The 26,244-nt window shown below is 33.9% G+C and overlaps 2 protein-coding genes across 2 annotated transcripts; both read right to left on the bottom strand.

Moving 5' to 3' along the window:
- Positions 1-1,124: 1,124 nt before the first annotated feature.
- LOC131056175 (linamarin synthase 2-like) lies at positions 1,125-2,648 on the bottom strand. Its single transcript, XM_057990527.2, has 2 exons — positions 2,165-2,648; positions 1,125-2,089 (listed from the first exon to the last, which is right to left on the bottom strand). The coding sequence occupies exons 1-2, from the start codon at positions 2,646-2,648 to the stop codon at positions 1,125-1,127; spliced, it is 1,449 nt and encodes a 482-aa protein (XP_057846510.2).
- Positions 2,649-25,227: 22,579 nt separating this feature from the next.
- On the bottom strand, positions 25,228-25,650 carry LOC131858421 (UDP-glycosyltransferase 85A1-like). Its single transcript, XM_059211656.1, has one exon. It carries the CDS (start codon positions 25,648-25,650, stop codon positions 25,228-25,230), a length of 423 nt encoding a protein of 140 aa, XP_059067639.1.
- Positions 25,651-26,244: the final 594 nt, after the last annotated feature.

The following is a 26,244-nucleotide window of genomic DNA, read 5'->3' as shown; positions in this document are numbered from 1 at the left end:
TCATGCTTTATAAATTGGTTTTTAAAATCAACATTTCCTTTAGAAACTTAAGAATTTTATTCTTAATATTAGAAATTTTTATTGAATCCAATGTGAAAACTATAATTTTGATGCATTGTATTATCGTGCAATGAAAAAAAAACTTGTTTTATATTCTGTACAATTCAAAGTTTGAAATGAAAATTGTAACTTTGGTAATATGCTATTCATGACAAGCAATCATTCATCTCTACCTCTATCTTCCTCTTTCACCCCATCTCTCTCTATCTATTTTCATCTTCATTTTCATCTCCATCTCCATCTCCAACTCCATCTCTACCTCTATTTGCATATCTCCACCTTCCTCTCTAACTATATTGACAGAAACATGACGCATTGTCTTTCTTGTTTTTTTAAAGTTACTCTAAAATCATACATTTTCCCTATACTATAATATTACTAAGATTTTAATTATATTTGTAAAAATAACTGACCAACAAATTTAGGGTTAAGCCAGACGAGTAAAAAGAGAGTGGTAGGTAGATAATCATGGAATTGGCAGGAAATTAAAGACATGAAAGTGACGTGATAGCTACACATTTATCACAAAGTACCATCCCTACATTCATTTTGAGAAACGTTCATAATCAAAAAGTAAATTGTCTGTAGAAGCTCAAATAGGTAACTCAGTCTAAGCTCCCTGGAATGAACTCCGAGCTCTCTGAAATCAATCAGCTTATTTTCGCCGACAAAATATACAGCAGACAAAAGGTCATACAATTAGCTAAACAATATCAGTATAGAAAGCATATAAGAAATCTGAATCTGATAACATGTTTACAAAACTAATAGCCAATAAACGGCAGTTATTACAATTATCTCCCTAGACACACAACAGCATTAAAATGGAACCACGATTGAAAGATGTCGAGATAATTCTGGTTTATTTAGAAATGATATAGCAAAATACAATAGCCAGTACAGATCATTTAATAAATCGTCTGGGTGAATTGATAGACGAATGTTGGAATGACAAGGGCGGAAGGCGGGTGCCTTATAAACCTATTTTTCATTAACGGAGAAGATTGTATGGAATTGGAAAAGGGTAATAATAGTGATCGATGAGGGACGGAATACTTTGGCGACTACGCCGTTTTAACAGAAGCCGATTTGGAAAGTTGTGTCATGTCATGAATAAACCTGTTCAAATTCATAAAAGAAGAACCTCCCTGCCCAACAGCTTTAAATGCCGCCTCCTTCAACTCCATGCCCCTTTTTCTCAGCTCCTGCGCTTCCTTACCCTCCATCAGTCTCCTCACGCCTTTCTCTATCTCCTCCCTTTTGATCACCGGATTTTCATTAACGTCCACGCCTTCCAAGTCAATGCCAATCTTCCACACATCCTTGCAGAAGCGGCAGTCCAGAAACTGATCACAGAAATAGGGCCATCCAAGAATGGGAATACCCATGCTCATGCTCTCCAAACACGAGTTCCACCCGCAATGGCTGAGGAACCCTCCTACGGAAGTATGAGACAGAACTTTCACCTGAGGCGCCCATTTAACAATCAGTCCCCGATACCTTGTCCTCTGTTCAAAACCCTCCGGCAGAGTTGCAGGCACGCCTCCCGCAATATCCATGTGCAAAACCCACAGGAAAGGGTGCTCACTCTTCTCCAATCCCATCGCGAGCTCCTGTAGCTGTTCGTTTGATTTGACAGCGATGCTGCCGAAGGAAACGTATATCACAGAAGCCGGCTCTTGGGCGTCGAGCCATTTCAGACAGCTCTCGTCCTGCTCCAGCAAACTCCCACGCCCGTTCAAATCTTTTCCTTCCAGCAAATTGGGAAGAAATACAGGCCCTACTGCCAAAGCAGGGCAGCCATTACAGGACAGTGCGCTTACCGTCTCAGGGTGTTCCAGCTCATCGAACGTGTTGACCAGCACATAGTCTGCCTTGCTTTGGAATTGGGACTCACGCAGGGCCCACTGGAATAAAACGCCCGATATGTCGGTGGCGCGATAGAAAGAAAACAGATCGCTGGGCAACAGAGGCGGAAGATTACCGGGCACACAAGTGATCACTTTGTCCGCCCTCTTCGATTCCTCCACTGCAATCAGTTATGACAAATATTTTGAGCAATCAAAATAAAATTGAGGAAGCCTCAGTGGTATAGAATTTGTACCTTTGACAGGAATATGTCCGCTGGAGAGGAGAAGGTTGGCGTTGCACTGAGCAATTGAAGAGGCAGCGCACAATGTCCAGAAGATCACTCGGGGCACTCCCAGTTTTTTGGCCACTTGTTGAGTGCAGGACATGAAATTTTCTGTTATTATGCAGGTGATGGGAGGAGTTTTTCCGTCTGCTAAGCTGCTCAGCAAATGATGCTCCAAGACAGGGCCAAGATTTTCCATTGCGATTACGTACTCGCCCAGATTGGCGAGGCGACCATGATCTGGCGGCAACCCATCTGGAATTGTGAGAAACTTAAACGCGGCTTTTTCATCATTATGAGCTGCTTTGGAAATGCACTTGTGACTCCATTCCGTGTTTACGAAAGTGATGAAAACCCCTCTTGAAGAGAGCAACTGGGCCAAATTAATGAGAGGATTGATGCTGCCTTGCGCAGGGAAAGGTACAATCACTGCGTGCAGGCCACTCATCCCCATCTTTCTAATTGCTTGAGATCAGTTGATCCCGGCCCTCATATATATACACTTCAACAAGTATTATGTGGATCTAGAATGTTAGGTGTAAATGAAATTTCTTGTATACCTACAAGATCAAGTTAAAAGTTATTGCTAAAAACAGAAATGAAATTTTTCAAGATTAATCTATGTTGTATCAAGCAACGGTGGTCGTGCTCAAGGATGATACTTTGATGGTTTGGAAGTACATTCACCAAGAAAATAACACTATACGAGGTTCGGGTTCAATTTCGTAAATGATATAGGATGAATTTGGTGAGGTGGGATAGGTAGATGAAGAGTATAAGATGGGATAAGTAGATTAAAAGTTTGATACAAAAGCTCAAATTGGTTGACAGCCTCCACAAGTGCCTTCACATGGGTGGTGAATAAGAAAGTATTTAAAAGTTTAAAGGGGAATATATGGTGGAGAATTCTTCTTTGTATTCTTTTATTTTGACATTTTCAATCAAAATTAAAATTAAAATGATAAAAAAATAATATTATATGATGTTCAAATTCATAAATGATATAAGATGATATTCAATTTATAGAATTTTGGCTATAAGATAAGATTGGTAGATTAAAAGTATGATGTGAAAGTTTAAATTGATTGAAAGCCTTAGAAGAATAATTAGAGGACAAGTGTCTTCACATGGGTGGTGAATGAGGAGTCGAAGATTAAAGGAGAATATGTGGTAGAGAATTCTTTTGATTCACCTCCCAAGAAGGAGAATACATGATAGAGAAATATTTTGAAGAAAATAGAAGGATGAGATATAAAAGATTTACTTTAGATTATCATAGTACAAGTTATTTATTCCATGTGACATGGTGCTAAAGCCTATGTCACATGAACAAGAGGACATGCCTTATCTATAAAGGCTATACCTATATACACGTGAAAATATGTAAAATTTACAACAGTTTAATCAAGGTTAATGTGTATGAATGGGGAATTAATAAACCTTAATTCATTAATTCAAAGTGGATAAATAAATAAGTTGGAATTTTGATTTGATTTTTTTGGAAAGAGAATATAAGCCTCAGGTAAATAAATCTTTACTTGAGGTGTAACTTAAATGATGATAAATAATTAAATAGTGAATATATTAATTTTGATAAAAATAATATTTAATTAATATGTTGATGGAAGTAAGATAATTAATTATTTATTTATTCAATCAATTATGAAAAAAATGCTCAAATACTTAGATATTTAAGGATATATGAAATTTAGGTGTTTACAGTAGTAATGAAATAGTGGCTAATTATATTAACCAATAAAAAATATTCACTAGTAATGAAATAGTTTAATCAACTTCCCTTGCTCTTTGTTTTTTAGTCATCCTTTTCAACTACATTGTAGTCTTGCCCAATCTTATTTTTTTCGATGTTTTCATTTTTTATTTTCTTCTTTCTTGTTCTCTCTTAGTATTTAGTATGAGTAGTTTGCATTCCATTACATTTATAATCTTAGTTCTAATGATGAATCACAAAGTGTAATATGAAATATTGATGTTAAATAAAATTACACAATTGCATCCATAAAAACTACTAATTATTATCTATCATAATTCAAGACATGAAAAGTAGTGAATAAATGTTTGGAAGGATTTGGATTTTAAAAAAACTACTATATTCATAATAGCTAATACAAAATATTAAAAAAAATTATAATTGACAATTTTGTGTAAAAGTACCATCAACATATCTATGCTCTAAATAGATAAAGTGGGTGAGGACTCAAACTCTTACATAAGAACCAAACCAAGTTAAATATTAGTTATAATAATCTAATAATAGATTACTTTAAGACATATATTTAACTTGGTATCATTCTCACATGTCACATGATTTTGCAAGTTCTATACTTGCACTCAATCTGGCCATTAATGAAGAAAGGTGTTGATGCCTTTTATTATGTTTTACATTCTCGTCTCTTATTTTCTTGAGAGAAAATGGGTTGATGCATCTTCTCACAACTCCTTCCAATAAATTGGTCAACTAAATAGGTAAGCACTTCTTACTTGTGGATTCTTTACCTACTGTTAATTTATGTGCCATCATTAATATCCATACTCAATTTCTTAAATTCAATTTTTCACCTTATTTGAGCATAAATTTAGCCACATTTTGCTCTCTCCTTAATTTAAGTGCACTCCATTGTAGTTCGCGCAATTCAAGAGGGCATATTATATATTGATTCGATTTTTATCTTCTATGTAGTCTCATAGGTGTTATACACATTTTATGTACATGATTGAATTATCTAGATCTAAATATCAATATCATTTTTATCACAACCTTTTTAAAATGGGGATAGAGTGTACTCTAAGAGGAAATTGTAGACAATAGCACTCTTTCCCTTTGGTTTTTTGTAACTTTTGGTAAATGTCTTGAATGCATGATTGTAGTGCACACTAATTGACTAATAACTAATCATGCATTTTGATATGCCACATTATTTCATTCAAACCCAATGTACCATTGCTCGTGATAACCTATTCATCTTTTAGACAGTCTTGATTAGAACTATGATTTCAATCCTTAAATACTAAGCCCCATGATACTACCTAGCAATACCATCATTTCCTTTACCTCATATATGAATAGGCTACTAAACAGTATAGGTTGCAAAGAGCATAATTTGCTTAAGAAACAATCATACAACTTTCACTAGAATTGCAACTTAAATACAACTGTCATCATGATTGTATCACATACACTTAACTTCCCCACTCTCAATCCTCATCTTTCGAATTCAAAATCCAATACTAAACTTTTAATTAGTTAAAAAAATTTACTTCTCCAATTTCAATTATCTTAGTTTCTTAATTTCAATTATCAAATCTCATTTAACTCAATTGAGTATTTCTATGATTAGTTTTGATTGTAGGTTGCAAAATGGCCCGATATGACAACCAGACAAGCACTCGTGAAGGTAAGCCAGAAGCACACGCAAATGGTATTATATGAAAACCTGAAATAATTGGTTGTAAGATGGTGATGGAGGTTGTCCCATTTTCAATTTGGCTATGGGGGCAAAAATTTGCACCGCGCCCATCCCCAGGCTCGTCACATCCAACTATACCCTGTCCCATTGGCTGTAAATTGCTAGAGCCTTATAATAAATTTTTATTAATTTAATTTAATACTTTTTAAAGATTTTTAATTATATTTTTTTTACTTTTTAAAATTTATAATTAATAATATAATAAATAAATAATAAATTATATATTTAAACAAATTTAATAATAAATAATATGTCTAAAGTTACACGAATATATAGAGTAATTTTAAGATATATTTAATAATTTTTTTATATTATCAATGTTAAAATCGATTATATGTTAAATTTAATTGATTAATTTTATCATACAAATTTTTACTTTGCTATAGAGGCAAAAATTAAAATTTCTACATTAAAATTATTTATAATAAATTTAACATATAATTGATTTTAACTAGAAATTTTTTTAACATACATAAATTTAACATAAGAAATAAAAATTTGTATGATAAAATTACATATGTTAAATCTGTCAATAATTAAGTGATTTTAACATTGATAATATATAACTAAATGATTTTAACATAGAACTTTAGCACTGATAATCCCAGACCACGTCAACTACCTTCTTTGGGGAGAGAAATCTAAAATATCTATCAATGATTGAGTTGCTGCTTAGTTTTTTCCTTACTCTCCTCTCTTCCCTTGGGGTTGTTCAGAGGGGTTAGTTTCATAATTAAAATAATGAGAATATTCCTACAGTTACTGCCAGTTAGGTGGTGACTCGTTTGGCCAGCCTAGCTTCAAAGGACATGCTACTTTGTTGGCAGACCTTTTAGGCTTATCGCCTAATAATGAGATACAATATGGAAGTTAACATGATGGTTACCATCGATACCTACTGGCTTCTCATGCCACACAACCAGGAAATCATTTCAAAAAGTGTATTCAATATTTCCCATGCGCCTAACTTCATGTCTCACTTAATGACCCTTGTCTCGCACACTTCCCATTGTTTTCTCTTGGCTTTGCAATCTTCTCTATGAAATCATCTTCATGACTAAAGAAGCTCTCTTGGAGGATCATATGGGGGATGAAAAGGTCGGATATGAGCCGGATAAACTGGATGACTTCAAGAATGACCCCCTTGTCTGGAATTTTTGCGTGGAAGGAGGGGTCGTTGATTTCTTGGAATGTCTTCAGGGCCATGATGAGTAGCTCTCTCTTGAATTTACCTCCTTCTGGTCTGGATGATGTGTTTTGGTGGGTGACATTTCATTCGAAGTCTCTGAGGAAACCATCACCCAGGCCAAGAGACTGCCCTCGATAGGTGGCGTTGGAAGCACACCAGCCATGTGGCCAACAGTGAAGGCCTGAAATGTTTCTTCTACAACCGTGAGGAGCTTGTTAAACTCCACGGTGGGTTTTCCAATGAAGAGATAAAACATCCTTGGAATATGATCTGCTTGATGATAATGAAATATTTCATGCTCGAGGGAAGACACAAAGTATTTTATTATTATCATTTACTCCTTATGAATCATTTTCATAATAATGATTTTCTCTATCTTCCTTTTTACTTGTTGCATTCCATTGAAAGCTTTGTCAAGGATACCTTGGACCCCAAGCACGAGGACATGCTGCCATACCTCCTCCACTAGGGTCTTATTTACAGGCTTTATGAATATCACCAGGCCCTTCCGCCCCCCCCTTGGAACCTCACAATCACTCAACCCCCTATGCCAACCCCTCAGCAACTTGCTGCCCTTTCTATGGCTTTTCCTAGATTTTTCCAACTTTCGCATAAGGCCTTTGCTACAACTAATTTCCCAATATCTCTACCTGCTTTTGCCTCCACAGTTTCAATCTCTGAGGTATCTCCTAGCTTGATGCCATCTGCCTCTCCCAGCATGTCCCTCTCCCTTTCTAAGGGTAAAGGTAAAACCCCTGTCAAATGTAAATGAATTGTCTTTGAGGACAATTCATCTTCCGAGGATGTTAATAATGATAACACCTCCCCTGAATTTGAGGGAAGAAGGAGGTCTGGTAGATTGGCCTCCAAAAACATGGTTAAAAAGAAGAACCCTGTGATTGAGATGATTAACTCTGAGGAGGACCACATGGAGGAAAAGGATGGGGGGGACCCTAAAAAAACTATGGGCCCCCTTGGTAAGGATGTTTCCAAAGCTGACAAGGGAAGGGATCCTATGGATATGGGCTCTGCGGGAGCCACTGGTGAGGGTAATACTGATACTCAAACCCTAGATTTTGTTGATGATAGGGATAGGGTCCCTATGGATATGGGCACTGTGGGAAGCACCAGTGAGGACAATACTGATACTAAAGCCCTGGATTCTGTCAATTTGGACCAGGATGACAATTTGAAGATGGCAGAAGAGGTGATGGACTCTATTCCTCTTATGGGACTTGACACTAGAACTAACAGTACCCCTGCTGACAAATACCCCCTAGGAGGCCCCTACCCTAGAGCAAATGAAAAAGTTGGGTACCGACGTGATGGACATCATGAAGAAGATTGTGAATCTGGGTCTTGCGCTAAAACTAAAGGTCATCATCGATGAGGTCAAGAGGCTCTAGAGCATGGTTGAAGCCAGGGACGCCCAGATTGTTGGTCTTAATAAGTTTTAACTGCAAGTTTTACATAGCTCGGTGCTCACCCTCTCTCTGCTGAGGGAACGAATGACGGATTCAGAGGAAGAGAAACAGGAGGCCAAGGATCTATATAAGTTCATGTTCATTGATTGGAACAGTGTCATAGACCACATTCTGGTGCACAAGGCGACCCTATAGTTGTTGTGTTTTCCCTATTTTTTGTTGTTTTTTATTTCGAAAGACTAGTTTTAGTTTGATGTTAATCCTGTTATAGTGTTGTTGTTGCACTATGGTTTTGTTGATAGTTTTTCTATGTAAAGGGTCAGTGCCCCAGTTCTCACTACTTTTTAATAAAAAACATAGATTTTTTTTAAGATACATAAATTTAACATAGGAAATTAAAATTATTTATATTAAATTTAACTTGGAAAATGATTAAGTGATTTTAAAAAAGATTGTTTTTTTACATAGACAATATATAACTTAACATAGCTTAATATATATATCTTAGTTAAGTTAAATTTAATATAAGTAGTTTTAACCTATAATTTTTTTTATGTTAAATTTATGTATTTTTAAAAAAATTCTATGTTAAAATCACTTAGTATTTATTTTTTGATGGTAAAATCACTTGATATTTATGTTATAATAAAATAACCATTAAAATAAATAAAATAAAATTTAACAAAAAATAAACATGTAATATTAAATATATAATTTAAAGTAAATATATTTATAAAAATTATACTATTATTAACTTATATATATAATCTCTATTAAATTAAATTAAAATTTAAAAATTTAAACATATAAATTATTATTAAAAAAATTTAAATATATATTTCATTATTAATTTATTAATTATAGCTTTAAAACAATAAAATATAATAAAAACCCTTACAAAAATATTAAAATAAATTAATTGAATTTGTGATAGGGCCCGAGCAAGTTAAGTGGCAGTAGTTGCCAGCCGATGGGACAGGGTATGGGCGGATGTGATGAGCCTAGGGATGGGGGTGGTGTATATTTTTGGTCCAGAAAAAGGCTCACTGTTCAAGAGTAAAGGTAAGGCAATAGTACACATAACTCTAAGAATAAAGGCAAATCAAACATGCAATGATGTCATACCAAAACTAGCAACAGATGTTTTATTAGTCGAAGGCGTCTATTTTGGCTCCCAAACAACAGTGTGGATTAACTAACATGCGTGTTAGTCGCACGTTTTACACCATTGATTTTGCAAATAAGGGTTACGATTGACTAACCTATTGCTAAAATGATGTACGAAAGGTCTGTTTTGGAGCCAGAATAGATGCAACCTTATTAGTCGACCTGAGCAATTATGACAGAAAGGAAAAAGTGTCGGTACGTAAATATGTTGTCAAAAACAAATATCCCTGGGTAAGACCATCAAGTGGCTTCATGACCAGTTCATGTCAAAAGGGAGTGGAGAAATGTGGATCATATGATATAGTTAGGTCAGAAGGCCATTGGTGGTGTATAGGAAGTGATTATTTACTAGCACAGGAGGTGCAATGAATATGCTGATAGGTGATTGATGGGAAAATATAAATTAATTTTAACATTGCATAAGGAATTGTATAAAAGTATAGATCTATAAATATGTATTATTATATAATATAATTTTGTACATAATTTTGGTAAACTTCATCAGTGTTCTCAACATGAATCAAAGTTACACTAGTCTCTTTTTTAAATTCTTTTCTAAAAATTGTATCATTCAAATGCATTAAAACACATTAGAAAATCTATTATTTGTAACCATTTTAGTATATATATATATATATTTAATCAGTAATGGGCTAAAGCCGATAAGGTATACATACCCTACCCCCTTGTTGGATTTGAAATTGTGACCTCCCTTTCAAGAGAACAAGTTCTTTACCACTAGGTCAACTCAAGTTGTACTACCATTTCAATATATATTAAATTTAAAGGAATGAAACATTTTTTTTTATAAAGAAGATAAATCATGTTTGTTTCCTTTTCTTGATCATCAAGTGTCCACTTTCTTGCTTTTAGTAGCTCCTCTTTTAAAATCATGTCATTCAAATGCATTGAAACAAATTTGAAATCCATTATTTGTAAATATATAAATAGAATAATTACTAGCAATTGCACCTTAGTTTGCAATCGGTACGTCGAAAAGGTTTGGAAGATCAAAATTTGAAAAAAAGGGGACTATTTTTGCATGTAATTATGTGGCACATGAGGTCAACTAGTACATAATTTAGCAAATGATGTTGTCTATACATCAAAGGTTTGGAACTAGGATCCAAACATAACTAAAACAAAACCTTTGAAATGGGACGATAATCAAGCTCCATTGGCAACAAAATCATGCAATGTTTGCAATAAGGAGAGAGGGAGAGGGAGAGATAGACATATAAAGAGGGATAGATAAAGGGGGAAATAATCTGAGTGAGTGAGAGAGAGAGAGAGAGAGAGAGAGAGAGAGAGAGAGAGAGAGAGAGAGAGAGAGAGAGAGAGAGAGAGAGAGAGAGAGAGAGAGAGAGAGAGAGAGAGAGAGAGAGAGAGAGAGAGAGAGAGAGAGAGAGAGAGAGAGAGAGAGAGAGAGAGAGAGAGAGAGGGGGGGGGAGAGGTAGAAATGAAAGAATAGAGAGGATTATATATTTATGATGGAGGAGAAATGTATTTAGTTGACAATAGTTTGCATCAAACTATTTGTTATAGGAAGGTGCAATTGTGTTTTAATCTTGATTAGTGAGAATGTCTCATAGAACATGAATAGTACAATCAAGCTAAACACTAACAAATGACAACTAAATGCACTTTGTAGATGATTAAGATAGTTTGATTTTTCTTGTATGATTAGAAATTCCTATCAGCTATAGATCCTAAAAAGCATAGATATAATAAATTAAATAAAAATTAATAGTACAAATTTATTTATTAACAATTATTCATCACTAATAATACAAAAGAATAAACTTAATTACATGATTGATCCTTTTTTCCTACAAACTATCATGTTGAATTCAAAGTCAAAATATGATAATAATTATTATTTTCAATATTACTAATTCTTTAAAATGGAAGTAATATTGTATTAAATAAATATTAAAATTTATATAAAAAACTATAAGAAAAGGCTAAAGTCTTGGACACTAAAACCTACTATACTTGATAAAGATTTTATTTTTCCTTAAGCATTTCACACCCCTATTCACAAGAAATGGAACATTCTCAAATTGTTTATGTTCTCACGAATGAAATTCCGTAGCAGGCAATAATTTCAATGGAAGAAGCGAATCCCAATGGAAATTGACTATATTTTTACTCTACAATTTTGTCATTGGTGTTTTACTTTATGCATTATTGTATTATAGTTTTATTTAAATTCATTATTGTACATCATAAGTTTGGATACAAAGGAGTGTAGTGTTAGGGTAAAGTATGTTTTGTACAAAATTCATTCTTAGAAGAACAAATAAATTACTTTGGTCAAACATATAAATCCAATTTAAATTATGTTTCCTCATTGAACAAAGCATTTTTTGTAAAACCAACCTTTGGAAGGAATAATATATTTAAGCTTTCTCTTCTTAAGATGGTATAATTTAAATCATGTTTATCCGACATTTGAGAGCCACTATTATGCTTCAAAATGTATTGAATGTGTATAGTCATGTTGCATGTGTGAATAGTGTGAACCTATACGATATCAAACTCAGAGGGTGAAAATTATATTTAGGATATGTTCTACTATATATTGGATGTGTATGGTTCCAATTGTCAAACATGATATCTTATGAAACCTACTCTACTTTGTATGGTGTGCTTCATGACATTACCTTCTCATGTCTTTTATAGATTTTATGTTCTACATAGTGTACTAGTGGATTATGGTCACATTGGCATGCCTATTCAATCATTGAAGACCTTCCCACTTTTAGTGTTAATTCTATGTATTCCGGTTATGTAAGATTTGCATTGATTAGAAACTAATGATGTCAAAGAATATCATAAGCAAGCAATAATCATTAAAGTAGATCCAACTTGTTCTTTTGAAGAGGTGTAATGTGTTTTCCATTTAGTTATGTACACGTGTTTTTCTTGGTTAAAAATAAATTATCTTAGTTATGCTAAGGATGCATTACTTGAGTGAAAAAAACTCAAGTATAATTTTTAATGTTAGGCTAAAAAATCAAATGTAGATGTGAAAATATATTAGTTAATTTTAATCTAATTTTCTTGGCTTTGATCTAGAACAACTAATTTAACTTGATGACTTGCAATAAGCATATAATCTTCATTGTTTGGTTTTTCCATTTCCAATATGTAGCAATGTACATCGTAAATTGTACTCCATGAGATGGCATCTCTTTCTTTTTTCTTTCATATGGTCAAACAATTACGGGTTCCCACCAAAGTTCTAGGTCCCACATGTGAAGATGCTTAATTTTAACAAGTTGCTATTACTTTTTCATTTGTGATTGTAATATTATGTTCGTAACTTATATATATAATTTAATATCGAATGCACATTATAAATTAATATATTAGATATTTATAGTATTATATCTAAAATTTATAATATTAAAATGAAGATTTTTTAATTTTAAATTTTGTCACAAATCTACTATTATGCAAATAAATTAAATAATTTTCTTAGACAATCTCAATTTTCTTACTAGAGCACAAAGAAAACAATTGAATACAAATCAACCAAAAATGAAGTTAGACAATTAAAAATAATATATATGTAAATTTCAATAATATTATCTATTGATGATTTCAATATATTTATTATTATATACTATATGATTAAAAGATAAATGTGAAATAAATAAAAAATTTAGTATAAAACTGAACACAAACATAATAAATTTAAACAAATTAAGTGAAATTTTTTAAAATCATACTTCTAATATCCTAGACCCAGCACTAGCCTTGGCATGGACAATTATGTTTTTTGTTCTTATATCCTAAAGTAATGCTCAACCTATGTTAAAATTAATATTTTTTGAAGAAAGGATATTATTCTAGGGCTCTTCACAAACATCATATAGAAATTCCAATGCATAGATAAGAAAATATCCTGTAAGAATTTTAGAGGAAGAGACATGTAAAAATAAATAAATGCTTGATAATTGAAATTAAATGGATGTAATTAGTTAAAATCATAAAAATGAGAAAATAATTAAAAAATAACCCAATCAAAAGTGTAGTAATAATCATGTGAGATTCATAAAAAAATTGTTGGCCCTAAAATTGATATCTATATAATGATTATCCTCTAAATAAGAAAAATGTAAAAAAAATTTTTAGATCCAATAGAATTTATGAGGAATGGTCCACAAAGAAAGTTTGTCATTGTAAATTAGTTTTATTATAAAGGAGATTCACTAATGGTAATTACTATGAAGACCAAAATTTGATTATGTGTAAGGGATGCAAGTACTAACAATGTATAAAATAGAAATAGTGAGTGATAATATGTTACCTATACATGAAGTTCACAACATTTACAATATAAATAGAATTATCAAAATAAAGATACCAAGATTAAGGGTAGTTACTTTTGGCCTTGAGAAATGGTTATAGGTGATGTCAAGACAGATGGAATACCCAAATAGACCTTGAATTAGAATTCCAAACTTTCATGACACAACTCATATTCTTAAATTGTTTAAGACCTGAGATGTTTACTTATCTTACTTTTGTATAAGCTTTTTTTAACCTTAATTTCATTATTACACTTAATGTAGATATATTTACAAAAATAAAGTGAATTATGTGTACTCCTATTTAAAAATAACAAAAAATAGGCTCCTATAAAAATGAATCTAAATCTTTAAAACTAGATCTTAATTTTACACAATGTCAAACATCTTTAATCAGATTGATGGCATTGCTAATCCTAATAATTAAATTTGATAATCCCATTAAACTTTTATATAATTTTTTTTTTTAAGTTACTCTAAATCATCCCTTTTCCACATCCTATAATATTACTACTATTTTAATTATATTTATAAAAATAACTCAATGTGGACAGACACAATTATTTTGACTCCAAAAAAATTATAAGTTTGCATCGAAAATCCATAACATGAAAGTTAGTCATGTTGTCATTTGCATGAAGATTGCATTAATATAACATATACTTCAGTAATATAACCAAAACTGCTAAACATGCAAACTCAAAAGCATATAAACATCATAAACCTCATAACACCAGATTTAACATGGAGACCCAAATAGGGAAAAACCACTGTGGGATTTCGGACCCACTAAGAAATATATTCCTCTAGTGTATGCTCAGTTAAAAGCAAATCCTGTTAAAGATTACAAACACATTGCTAGATGTGACCCTGTTAAGGGATTTCCCTCAGATCTGTTAGGATCTTCACCTTGTTAGAAGTGACCTTGTTAAAGGATTTCAAACACTCAATCAGAATGTCACCTTGCTAGAGGGTTTTACAAATAAGACTGTTAAGTCCACTCGGTTAAGAGATTTTCTATCACTTTCACAAAATAACAGTAATAAAAATCTATTTGCAACTTCACATCTAAAATGCTAAAGAAAATTCTTATTTGCTCAATACAATCTAGACATAGAACTAATCTTGTCCATCTACTGGGCTTCTATACTCTGTTATTCAAACAGGTCTTCAAGCTTCTGTGCTCGGTAATCACTATGTAGCATCCTTGTGCATACATTTGTCTACATACATTGTTTATCAATAGTTCCCTATTTATAAACAATTAGCTAACCGCTTAATCTGCTTGATCCCATTTCCTATGATCAATCATAGCCATTAGATCTTCAAACTTTGACCAGGTTCAATGTATCCTTCGATCTGAAAAATGTTTTACCCCGCCTAGGAACTTGCATACATTTCCTGGAACTTGTGCTAGGGTATTGCGGTTCAATCTGAGTTGTAGATCTTCATGCCGATTTTCTTTTGCCATAGATTTATTAACAAACTTCATGCACGGCATACCAATCATCTAATCATTTCCAGCTCATCAGCTTCCTTCATTAAATAAAACATGTAACCATTTAATGTATTATGTTATAGCTGGGTTACACCTCGGTAATAACTAGGTGAATACTAAACTTCACTCGGTAGACATTCTGCCTTCATTAACCGATAGCGATAACTTTAGGGTTTACCGACTACGTTCTTTGCTTAGTAACATAGTATAGTATTAACCTTAAAATTCACAACATATGTATGATGGTAAAACAATCTAAACATCGTGATCTCATCATTGTCTGACTCGGTAATAGTTGCCCATTGAATACCTTATTCATCCCCTTATTCATCATATTCTTTTTGTATCTTTTACCAACATCTTTATACTTTTCAAATCATAGTTCTCAAGATATGGCAACATTATACAGAATTAGAAAATCAATTTCTTGACATCAATGACAAAATAATAATATCAAGACAGTAAACATCCCTAATCAATTATATCTATAATCATCAACAACCTTCTCAATATCCTTATTGAAATGCCAACAATCTCCCCCTTTGGCATTGATTGCAAAACCAATTGATTTGACCTTAAAAAGATTCAGATTGCTATGATTCTGAAATGCTCTCTTGTTGTCAATATATTGTCTCCCCCATACATTAGACTTCACCTCTTTTCTTCAGTCTTTTCAATTAGTCTTCTCTCCCTTATATTAGTCTTCTCCCCCTTTGACAAAAATGCCAGAAAGTAAAGAACTAAGACATAATTTCTTCGTGTATGAAGTGATTTCCTGCTGTTGTGTATCAACTGAGTCTCAGTCAGAGCATTTTATCTTCAATTCCTGTTCCCTGTATTATTTCCTATATTATTTCCTGTATACCTTTAGAAAACATCCTAAAGTGTATAAATCAACATCAACTCTAAAAAGATATTCGATAGAGTCATTGAATTGATGCTTTCACTGAACTCGGTCAGTGAGTAGAAGATAGGGGTAGGACCCCTAACTTACTTCCGAGATATTCAAAAGTGTCCCTTGGTAGTGGCTTGGTGAAGAAATCTGCTATTTGTTCCTTTTTGCTAACATACTCCAACACCACTTTCTTCTCTAAGATAATAATATTTGATAGAGATGTGCTTTATCTTAGAGTGCATAACAGGATTATTTGAAATGTTAATGGGACTAGTATTGTCACAGAATATAGTTACTGTCTCGGTAACTTTCTCATTTATTCCTTCCAACAGATGTTTGATCCATGCAATGTTGGTACAATTCAATGTTGCAGCAACATATTTAGCTTCTGCTGTTGACTGTGAAACACATCCTTGTTTCTTGCTAAGCCAACTCACTAGTCTTTCTCTTAAAAAGAAAGCTCCTCCACTTATGCTTTTCCTGTCATCAATGTTGCCTGCCCAATTAGCATCAGTATAAACTTTTAAATCAAAATCATTTCCTTTCTGATATACTAGGCCATAATCCTATGTGCCTTTCAAGTATCTAAAAATTCTTTTGATTGTTGTCATGTGTGTTTCCTTAGGATCTGTAGAGAATCTTGCAACTATACCTACTGCATGTGCTATGTCTGGTATGTTGTGAACAACATATTGTACCTTTCCAATCATAGATTGGTAAAGTGTCTCATCAACAGATGTAGATTCATCATTCTTTGATAATTTACAGTTGGTAATCATAGGAGTACTTACTGGTTTTGAATCCTCCATTCCAAATTTCTTCAAGATTTCCTTTATATACTTGGATTGAGTAATGAAAATCTCATTTTTCATTTGTAGTATCTGTAAACCTATAAAATAATTTATCTCATTGATTAATGACATCTCAAATTCTTTCCTCATTTCATTTCCAAAGTTCTTGCATAGAGAGTCATTTCCACAAAATATAATATCATCAACAAATATGGCTGAGATCGGTATTCCATTTTCATCATTCATCATGTATGTATTGTTGTTCTCACTGGTCCTTATAAAACCAATCTTAATCAAATAAGAGTGCAATCTTTCATACCATGCTCTAGGTGCTTGTTTCAGACCATATAATGCTTTATTCAATTTACATACCTGATCTTTATTATTGTCTTCAACCAATCCTTTAGGTTGTTCAATAAAAACTTCTTCTAATATTCCATTCAGAAATGCAGATTTGACATCCATTTGATATACCTTGAAGTTTTTGAAAGCAGCATATGCCAACAATGTTCTTACTCCTTCAAGTCTAGCCACAGGTGCAAAAGTTTCACCATAATCAATTCCTTCTTCTTGAGCATAACCTTTGCAAACTAGTCTTGCTTTATTTCGAATGACCTCTCCTTTTTCATTTAGCTTGTTTCTGAAAATCCACTTTGTACCGATTACATTTTTATCCTTTGGTCTTGGGATTAGTGTCCATGTGTCATTCTTCTTGATTTGATCAATCTCTTCTATCATAGCATTTATCCAATCTTCACTATTAAATGCCTCTTTCACTATTCTCGGTTCAAATTCAGATATCAAACATGTGTTCTGTCTTAGTTTGTTCCTTGTCATCACTAGATCATCCTTATCTCCTATAATCTTACTTGGTGCATGATGTCTTTTGACATACTTGGCTAATACAGGCTCAGTAGGCTCTATATTATCTTCTTCATCACTCGGTAATTGGATATTTTCTTCATTTTCTTCAACAGTTCTCTCGGTAGGACTTGTCAGTTGAACATAGACAAATTCATCATAATCTTCTGGTTCCTTGGAATTTCCTTCATCATTTCTTTCTACAAATTCATCAATTTTCACATTTGCACTTTCCACTATTTTGTTAGATGATTTGATCAGACATTTAAATGCTTTGCTTCTAGAAGAATAACCTAGAAATGTTCCTTCTTCACTTTTCTGATCAAACTTGCCATTTCTATCATCTTTGTGTACATAGCATCTACTTCCAAAGATTTTAAAATAACTTACATTAGGTTTCTTTTCATACTAGATTTCATATGGTGTCTTCAAAGTACCTTTCTTTAGTTGTACTTGGTTTAGGGTGTAAACTGCTGTGCTTATTGCTTCTCTCCAAAATGTTTGTGGCACTTTCTTTTCAGTCATCAGTGTTCTAGCACAATCCACAATAGATTTGTTTCTTCTCTCAGCTATTCCATTTTGTTGTGGAGTGCTCGGTGCAAAGACTTGTCTTTTAATACCATGATCATTGTAGAATAAGTTGAACTCATCAGATGTGAACTCTCCTCCTCTATATGATCTAAGACATTTTAGTTGTCTTCCTATTTCATTTTCAACTCTTGCCTTGTACCATTCAAACATTTGAAAAGCTTCTGATTTTTCTTTTAAAAACATTACTGACATCATCCTTGAATAGTCATCCACAAATAATATGAAATATTTATCACCATATTAACTTTGAACTTTCATAGGACCACAAAGATCACTGTGCACAAGATCTAAAATTCCCTTCGAAGTGTAAGACTTACTTGTAAAGATTGATCTTGTCATCTTACCCATTTGGCATCCTCAGCACATAGTATTCTCAAGTTTTTCAAGACTCGGTAGACCTCTTACTCGGTGCTTCTTACTTATTTTGATCAGATTATCAAAATTTACATGACAAAACCTTTTATGCCATAACCAGGTATCATTTATCTTTTCCTACAGACACTTGTTCCGAGTTGAGTCAAGGTGAAATATGTTACCTTTTATTTGTGACCTAGTAGCAGCTAACTTTCCATTTTTGTCATGAACTTTGACAACTCCTTTCTGAAATTCTATTCGGTAACCTGTATTGTTTAGTTGTGCTACACTCAACAAATTGTATTTCAAACCTTCAACCCAATAAACATCATTGCATCCTGCATTGTCAAGAAATGTTATAGATCCTTTACCTTTCACTAGACATGGTGCATCATTACCAAATCTTACATAGCCTCCATCATAATCCTCTAACATAACAAACTTGTATTTATCATCTATCATATGATGTGAGCATCCACTATCTATGATCCAAGAATCATTAGTGTTTATGTGAGACATTAGGGTTTTTTCTTCATACCTTTCTTCATCTGATCCATCTTTGATAGCCACATAAACTACTTCCTTTGTATCAGTTTCATCTGATTTGTCATCATTGGATTCCTCATTGGCTATTAAGCATGTCTTTCTATCTCTTCTTCTGAAGTCTTGGTGTCCTCTATAATGATTGTCTTTCTGTCTGTCATCTCGGTAATCTCTCTTTTCAGTAGAATCTTTGTTAGGACAGTTAGAAGCCATATGTCCTATCTTATCACAATTGAATTATTTCAAAGGTAGTTTTCCTTTATACTTACCTTTGCCTCTCAATAACCTTCTGGCTAATAGTGCTTCAAACTCTTCCTGCTTTTTGATTTCCTCATATAGTTTGTGTACTTCTTCCATGTTCTTACGAAATCTTTCACTTGCTCCACTGTGATCTCCTTCAGAGTACTTATACTTTCTTTCATTGTAATCATTAGATTTATCAAGATGAGAAGAACTAAATGCAGATTCAACTTTATTTACCGAAGATCCACTATTATCAAATTTACTTAACTCACATGCATGTAGCTTACCAATAGTAGCATCTAAAGAAACTAGCATATTAGGAATAGACCTCAATTCATTGATTGTAGAGACTCGGATTGCATAAGCCAGTAGAAGGGTTCTTAACAACTTACTTGTTATATCCTTTTCTTCAATAGTTCCACCTACTCCTTTGATTTGATTGACAATCTCCTTTAGTCTTGTACTGTATTGAGTTATGTTCTCACCTTCATTCATCCTCATAGATTCAAGTTTTCCTCTTAGACTATCTACTTTTGCTCTTTGAATATGTTCATCTCCTCCATATGCTAATATGAGCTTATTCCACATAGCCTTTGCATCATTGCAGCCTTCTAGATCATTAAACTCTGAGTCAGTCAATGCAAAAGTTATTTCAATCATTGCTTGGATATGTTCTTGCTTTGCCTTTATCTCTTCTATTGTCAATGGATAGGTGCTTTGTGTGATGAAATCATTCTCTAGATAATATAAAACATATTCTCCAACTCCTGATAGGTGCAACTTCATCCTTTTCTGCCATGTAGAGAAACTTGACTTATTCAGCTTTGGTGCATCCCTCTTATACATCTTCAGATCTTTGCCTCAAGTACCTTTAAACATTTTTCCCAGAGTCCTAAGCTCTGATACCAATTGATAGTTTGGATACTTAATGTAAGTACAGATCCAATAGCCAACAAGATGAGAGGTGGGCGGGGGGGGGGTGAATCTTACAAACTTAATCTTCCACAAAAACATCAGATTCAACCTCGATAACATATACTTCAGTAATCTAACCAAAACTGCTAAACATGCAAACTCAAAAGCATATAAACATCATAAACCTCATCACACCAGATTTAACGTGGAAACCCAAATAGGGAAAAACCACTGTGGAATTTCAGACCCACTAAGAAATATACTCTTCTAGACTATGCTCGGTTAAAAGCAAATCCTACTAAATATTACAAACACATTGCTAGATGTGACCCGGTTAAGAGATTTCCCTCAGATTTGTTAGGATCTTCACCTTGCTAGAAGTGACCTTGTTAAAGGATTTCAAACACTCAATCAGAATGTCACCTTGCTAGCGGGTTTTACAAATAAGACTGTTAAGTCCACTCGGTTAAGAGATTTTCTATCACTTTCACAAAATAACAGTAATAAAAATCTATCTGCAACTACACATCTAAAATGCTAAAGCAGATTCTTATTTGTTCAATACAATCTAGACATAGAACTAATCTTGTCCATCTGCTGGGCTTCTATACTTTATTATTCAAACAGGACTTCAAGCTTTTGTGCTCGGTAATCACTATGTAGCATCCTTGTGCATACATTTGCCTACATACATTGTTTATCAATAGTTGCCTATTTATAAACAATTAGCTAACCGCTTAGTCTCCTTCATCACATTTCGTATGATCAATCATAGCCATCAGATCTTCAAACTTTGACCAGGTTCAATGTATCCTTCGATCTGAAAAATGTTTTACCCCGCCTAGGAACTTGCATACATTTCTTGGAACTTGTGCTAGGGTATTACGGTTCAATCTGAGCTGTAGATCTTCATGCCAATTTTCCTTTGCCATAGATTCATTAACAAACTTCATGCATGACATACAAATCATCTAATTAGTTCCAGCTCATTAGCTTCCTTCATTAAATAACACATTTAACCATTTAATGTATTCTGTTATAGCTCTGTTACAACTCGGTACTAACTTGGTGAATACTAAACTTCACTCAGTAGACATTCTACCTTCATTAACCGATAGTGATAACTTTAGGGTTTACCGACTAGGTTCCTTAGGGTTTATCGACTAGGTTCTTTTCTCGGTAACATAGTATAGTATTAACCTTGCAATTTACAACATATGTATGATGTTAAAACAATCTAAACATCATGATCTCATCATTGTCTGACTTAGTAATAGTTGCCCATTGAATACCTTATTCATCCCCTTATTCATCATATTCTTTTTGTGTCTTTTACCGACATCTTTATACTCTTCAAATCATACTTCTCAAGATATGGCAACATCATACTGAATTAGAAAATCAATTTCTTGACACCAATGACAAAATAATAATATCAAGACAGTAAACATCCTTAATCAGTTATATCCATAATCACCAACAACCTTCTCAATATCCTTATTGAAATGCCAACAATCTTCCATTGTGTATTATAATGTCAAATGCCAACAACCATATTTCAAAAGAATCCAAGAGACACATTTGATAGCAACCAAGAGGATATTCAGATATTTGAAAGGTACTATTGACTATGGATTATGGTGTCCATATGCAGGTAACTTTGATTTGAAGGTTTATACAGATGCAGACTAGGAACGTAATGTTGATGATAGGAAGAGCACAACTGGTGGAGCATTGTTTCTTGGTGGAAGACTTGTTTCATGGAGTAGCAAGAAGAAAAGTTGTATATCATAGTCTACTGCTGAAGTTGAGTATGTTGCAGCTTATATAAACTGTACCCAGGCTATCTAGATGAAACACATTCTAGAAAGATTGAAGTTTAAGATTATAGATCCAGTAAGGATTTTATGTGACAATACCAGTGCAATCAACATTTCAAAGAACCCTATTTTGTATGCACAAACCAAGCATATTGAATTGAAGTATCATTTCTTGAGAGAAAAAATGCAAAGTAAAGATGTGCTATTGGAGCATGTTTCTACCAAGGAGAAACTAGCAGATATCTTTACCAAACCTCTACCTAAGACTAATTTTGAGTATCTTAGAGGTTGGCTAGGGGTTGTACCCCTACATGAGGTCAATTGAGCATGATGTAGAGTACATCAATCCTAGAGCAACTTCCAGAATCTTGAAGCAAGATTGGTGTAGAGTGGAAGTTATTCCACAGGGAGAGCATCAAGTTGCAGGTTGATGATGCTTAACAGTGAAGCTTGACATTGCATGTTTTACTCTTTCTTTGGCATTGTTGTTAAAGGGGGAGAAGATCCATATGATTGGGGAAATGATCTATATGATTGACAGAGAGAATATCTATAGCCAGTTACCAGCTGAAGACATGGAGACTCAGTCGAAGGAGAATACATGGTAAAATGTAAGCCAAGATTCCTATTCACAATCATAGCAATCAAGGGTATTGATACTTGTATTGCCATCAATGCCAAAGGGGGAGATTGTTGGAATTTGCATGAAGATTGCATTAATGAAATGTTTTGTTGTCATTGATGTCAATTAACTAGTAATGATGTTGTAATAATGTTGTTTTGTAACTGGTAAGTGAGCTTGTGAAGGAAACCGATATTACTAGAGAAGAAGTGAGATCAACCGGTAAACCGTACTTGTTCATATGATAAACCCTAACCAATGGAGTTTGGTGAATCGGTTGTATTGGTTTATGATCTAATGATCAGCAGTAATGATTATGCCACATATGCATGTTCTATGAGAAGAGTTTAAAAAGGCTTTTGGTGTGTAGAGATAATAGTTTTTGTCTTGGGAATGAGCAAGTTCATTGCATGTAATGTAAACCGTGTGATGAGTTATAGTGTTTGATGAAGCAGTGATCAAGGAGCGGTCAAGGATATCTTGAATGATGTCCAGCGATTGTTATGTAACCCAACAGTCATACTTGAACCGACTTGTTTGTAATCTTTATGAGAGAATTAGGTTTGTGATGTGTTACCGACCTATAGATTTGTTTATAAGATCGATGAGTTGTTTTGTTGAAGAGTTGACAATTTGTAGTTGAGAGTAAGAGAGTGTCGTTGCCAAACCAAATGATGTATTTGCAATATGTGTAAAGGTAGATAGGAGCATGAAAAGGATCTGAACAAGCAAGTGTAGTGCTATTTAAACAGATCAGCAAACCCTTGTTGTTTTCTAACAATTATAACAATAAAATCTCCTAACTGGGTAAGCTCTAACAAGCTTAGTGTTATTCAAATCCTTTAGCCAGCTGGTCCATCAACTTGAATTCCAAATCCTCTAACGAGGTTACTCCTAACAAAGTATTGCTTCTAATAGGGCATTATAGTCAATCCCTTAACCAGGTGGTCCCTAACAGGATTTGTTCTTAACATGACTTATTGTAAAGCTTTAATAGGCTTGGCTCCTAACAAAGCGAACTTTAGAAGAGTTCAAAATACTTGTGGGTATTCATCCCCATCGTGGTTTTTCCCATTTGGGTTTCCACGTCAAAATCATTGTGTCAAGTGTTGAACATTTTTGTGGTTATGTTTACTAAGGTTGAATTGCTTAGCTGCTAAATCCATTTTGATATGTTAAGTTAACCGACAACAATCTGAAATATGTTTTAACTACTCTCAGTAAAGTATTTGAATGATTCAGTTAAAAGTTTTTGAGAGTTTCAAAGATGTTTTACTATTAGTCTATTGTAACAGTCAACTGGTTTACTTGTTAGTATTATTGCATTTGAAGTTCAGTGTTTAAACCAGTCAATTCTCATTTTTCTTTGAGAGGTTGATTTTTGTTTGGTGAAAAGTTTATATCAATTTTCTATCTGCTAATTCAGCCCCCCCTCTGAGTAGTTGACCAGATCCTTATTCTTTCATCATACCATCAAGTGACACATTATACGCCATTGATTTTGCGACTACGATTTTCCAAGCTGTCAATAAAATGATGTACGATTTGGCTGTTTGGGAGCTAGTTATATTACAACCAACAAATTTAGAGTTACCTAGACGAGGAAAAAGAGAGTGGTAAGTAGATAATTATGGAGTTGGCAAGAAATTAAAGACATTAAAGTGACATTATGGCTACACATTTATAAAAAAGTACCATCCCTATATTCAGTTTGAGAACGTTCATAATCAAAAAGTAAATTGTCTATAGGAGCTCAAATAACTCAGTCCAAGCTCCTTGGAATGAAATCCAAGCTCTGTGAAATCAATCAGCTCTTTTTTGCCTTCAAAAGGTCATATAGTTAGATAGACAATATCGGTGTAGAAAACATACATAAAATCTGAATCCAATGAACGATGGTTATTACAAGATCCTCCGAATACGTGATAATAGTCTCCATGATTACACTACAGCATTCAAATGGAACCTTGATTGAAAGATATCGAGACAATTCTTGTCTTATTTAGAAATGAAATAGCCTTACTGTAGAAAAATACAATAGCCAGTACAGATCATATAATAAATCATCTGCTCGAACTGATAGATGAATGATGAGATGCCAAGGGCAGAAGAGAGGTGCTTTATAAACGTATTTTTGTCAACGGAGAAGATTGTATGAAATTAGGAGATGGATGGAATGCTTTGGTGGCTAGACCGTTTTAATGGAAGCGAAAGTTGTATCAGGTCATGAATAAACTTGTTCAAATTCGTAAAAGAAGAACCTTCCCGCCCAATAGCTTTAAATGCTACCTTCTTCAACTCAATGCCCCTTTTTCAAATCTCCTCCGCTTGGGGACCCTCCATCAATCTCAGCATGCCTTTCTCAATCTCCTCCCTTTTGATCACTAGATTTTCGTCAATGTCCACACCTTCCAAGTCAATGCCAATCTTCCACACATCCTTACAGAAGCGGCAATCCAAAAACTGATTAGCGTAATAGGGCCATCCAAGCATGGGAATTCCCAGGCTCATGCTCTCCAAACGCGAGTTCCACCCGCAATGGCTGAGGAACCCTCCTACGGAAGGATGAGACAGAAATTTCACCTGAGGTGCCCATTTCACAATCACTCCATGATCTTTTGTCCTCTCTTTAAAACCCTCTGGCAGAGTTGCAGGCATGCCTCTCGCAATATCCATGCGCAACATCCATAGAAAAGGGTGCTCACTATTCTCTAATCTCATCGCCAACTCCTCCATCTATTCATTTGATTTTATAGCGATGTTGTCGAAGGAAATGTATATCACAAAAGCTAGCTCTTGGGCATTGAGCCATTTCAAACAACTCTCGTCCTGCTCCAACAAACTCCCATGCCCGTTTAAATATCCTCCTATTGCCAAAGTAGGGCAGCCATTATAGGACAGTGCACTTGCCGTCTTAGGGGTTCTAGCACATCAAACGTGTTGACCAACACATAGTCTGCCTTGCTTTGGAATTGGGACTCACACAAAAACCACTGGAATAAAACACTCAACGTGTCAGTAGCGCGATAGAAATAAAATAGATCGCTCGGCAAAAGAGGCAAAAGATTACTAGGAAACAAGCGATCACTTTGTCTGCCGTCTTTGATCCCTCCACTGCAATCAGTTATGAGAAATATTTCAAGCAATCAAAATAAAACTGAGGAAGCTTTAGTGGGATAGAATTTTTACCTTTGACAAGAATATGTCTATGGGAGAGGATAAGGTTAGCGTTGCAATAGAAGAGGCAACACACAATATCCAGAAGATCACTATACCCACCAAAATACTCTAGAAAAATAATCCATAATCTACTCAAAAATGGAGATAATA

The sequence above is a fragment of the Cryptomeria japonica genome, chromosome 1, assembly GCF_030272615.1.
Source record: "Cryptomeria japonica chromosome 1, Sugi_1.0, whole genome shotgun sequence".
In the NCBI taxonomy this organism is placed as follows: Eukaryota; Viridiplantae; Streptophyta; class Pinopsida; order Cupressales; family Cupressaceae; genus Cryptomeria; species Cryptomeria japonica.
This window is presented reverse-complemented; position numbering and strand designations above follow the sequence as displayed.

Excerpts from the sequence above, each read along its gene's own strand:
- LOC131056175 (XM_057990527.2), bottom strand. The coding sequence starts at position 2,648 with ATGGGGATGAGTGGCCTGCACGCAGTGATTGTACCTTTCCCTGCGCAA. Across the intron at positions 2,090-2,164 it reads CGGACATATTCCTGTCAAAG|TGGAGGAATCGAAGAGGGCG; the intron begins GTACAAATTCTA and ends AACTGATTGCAG.
- LOC131858421 (XM_059211656.1), bottom strand. The coding sequence starts at position 25,650 with ATGGAGGAGTTGGCGATGAGATTAGAGAATAGTGAGCACCCTTTTCTA.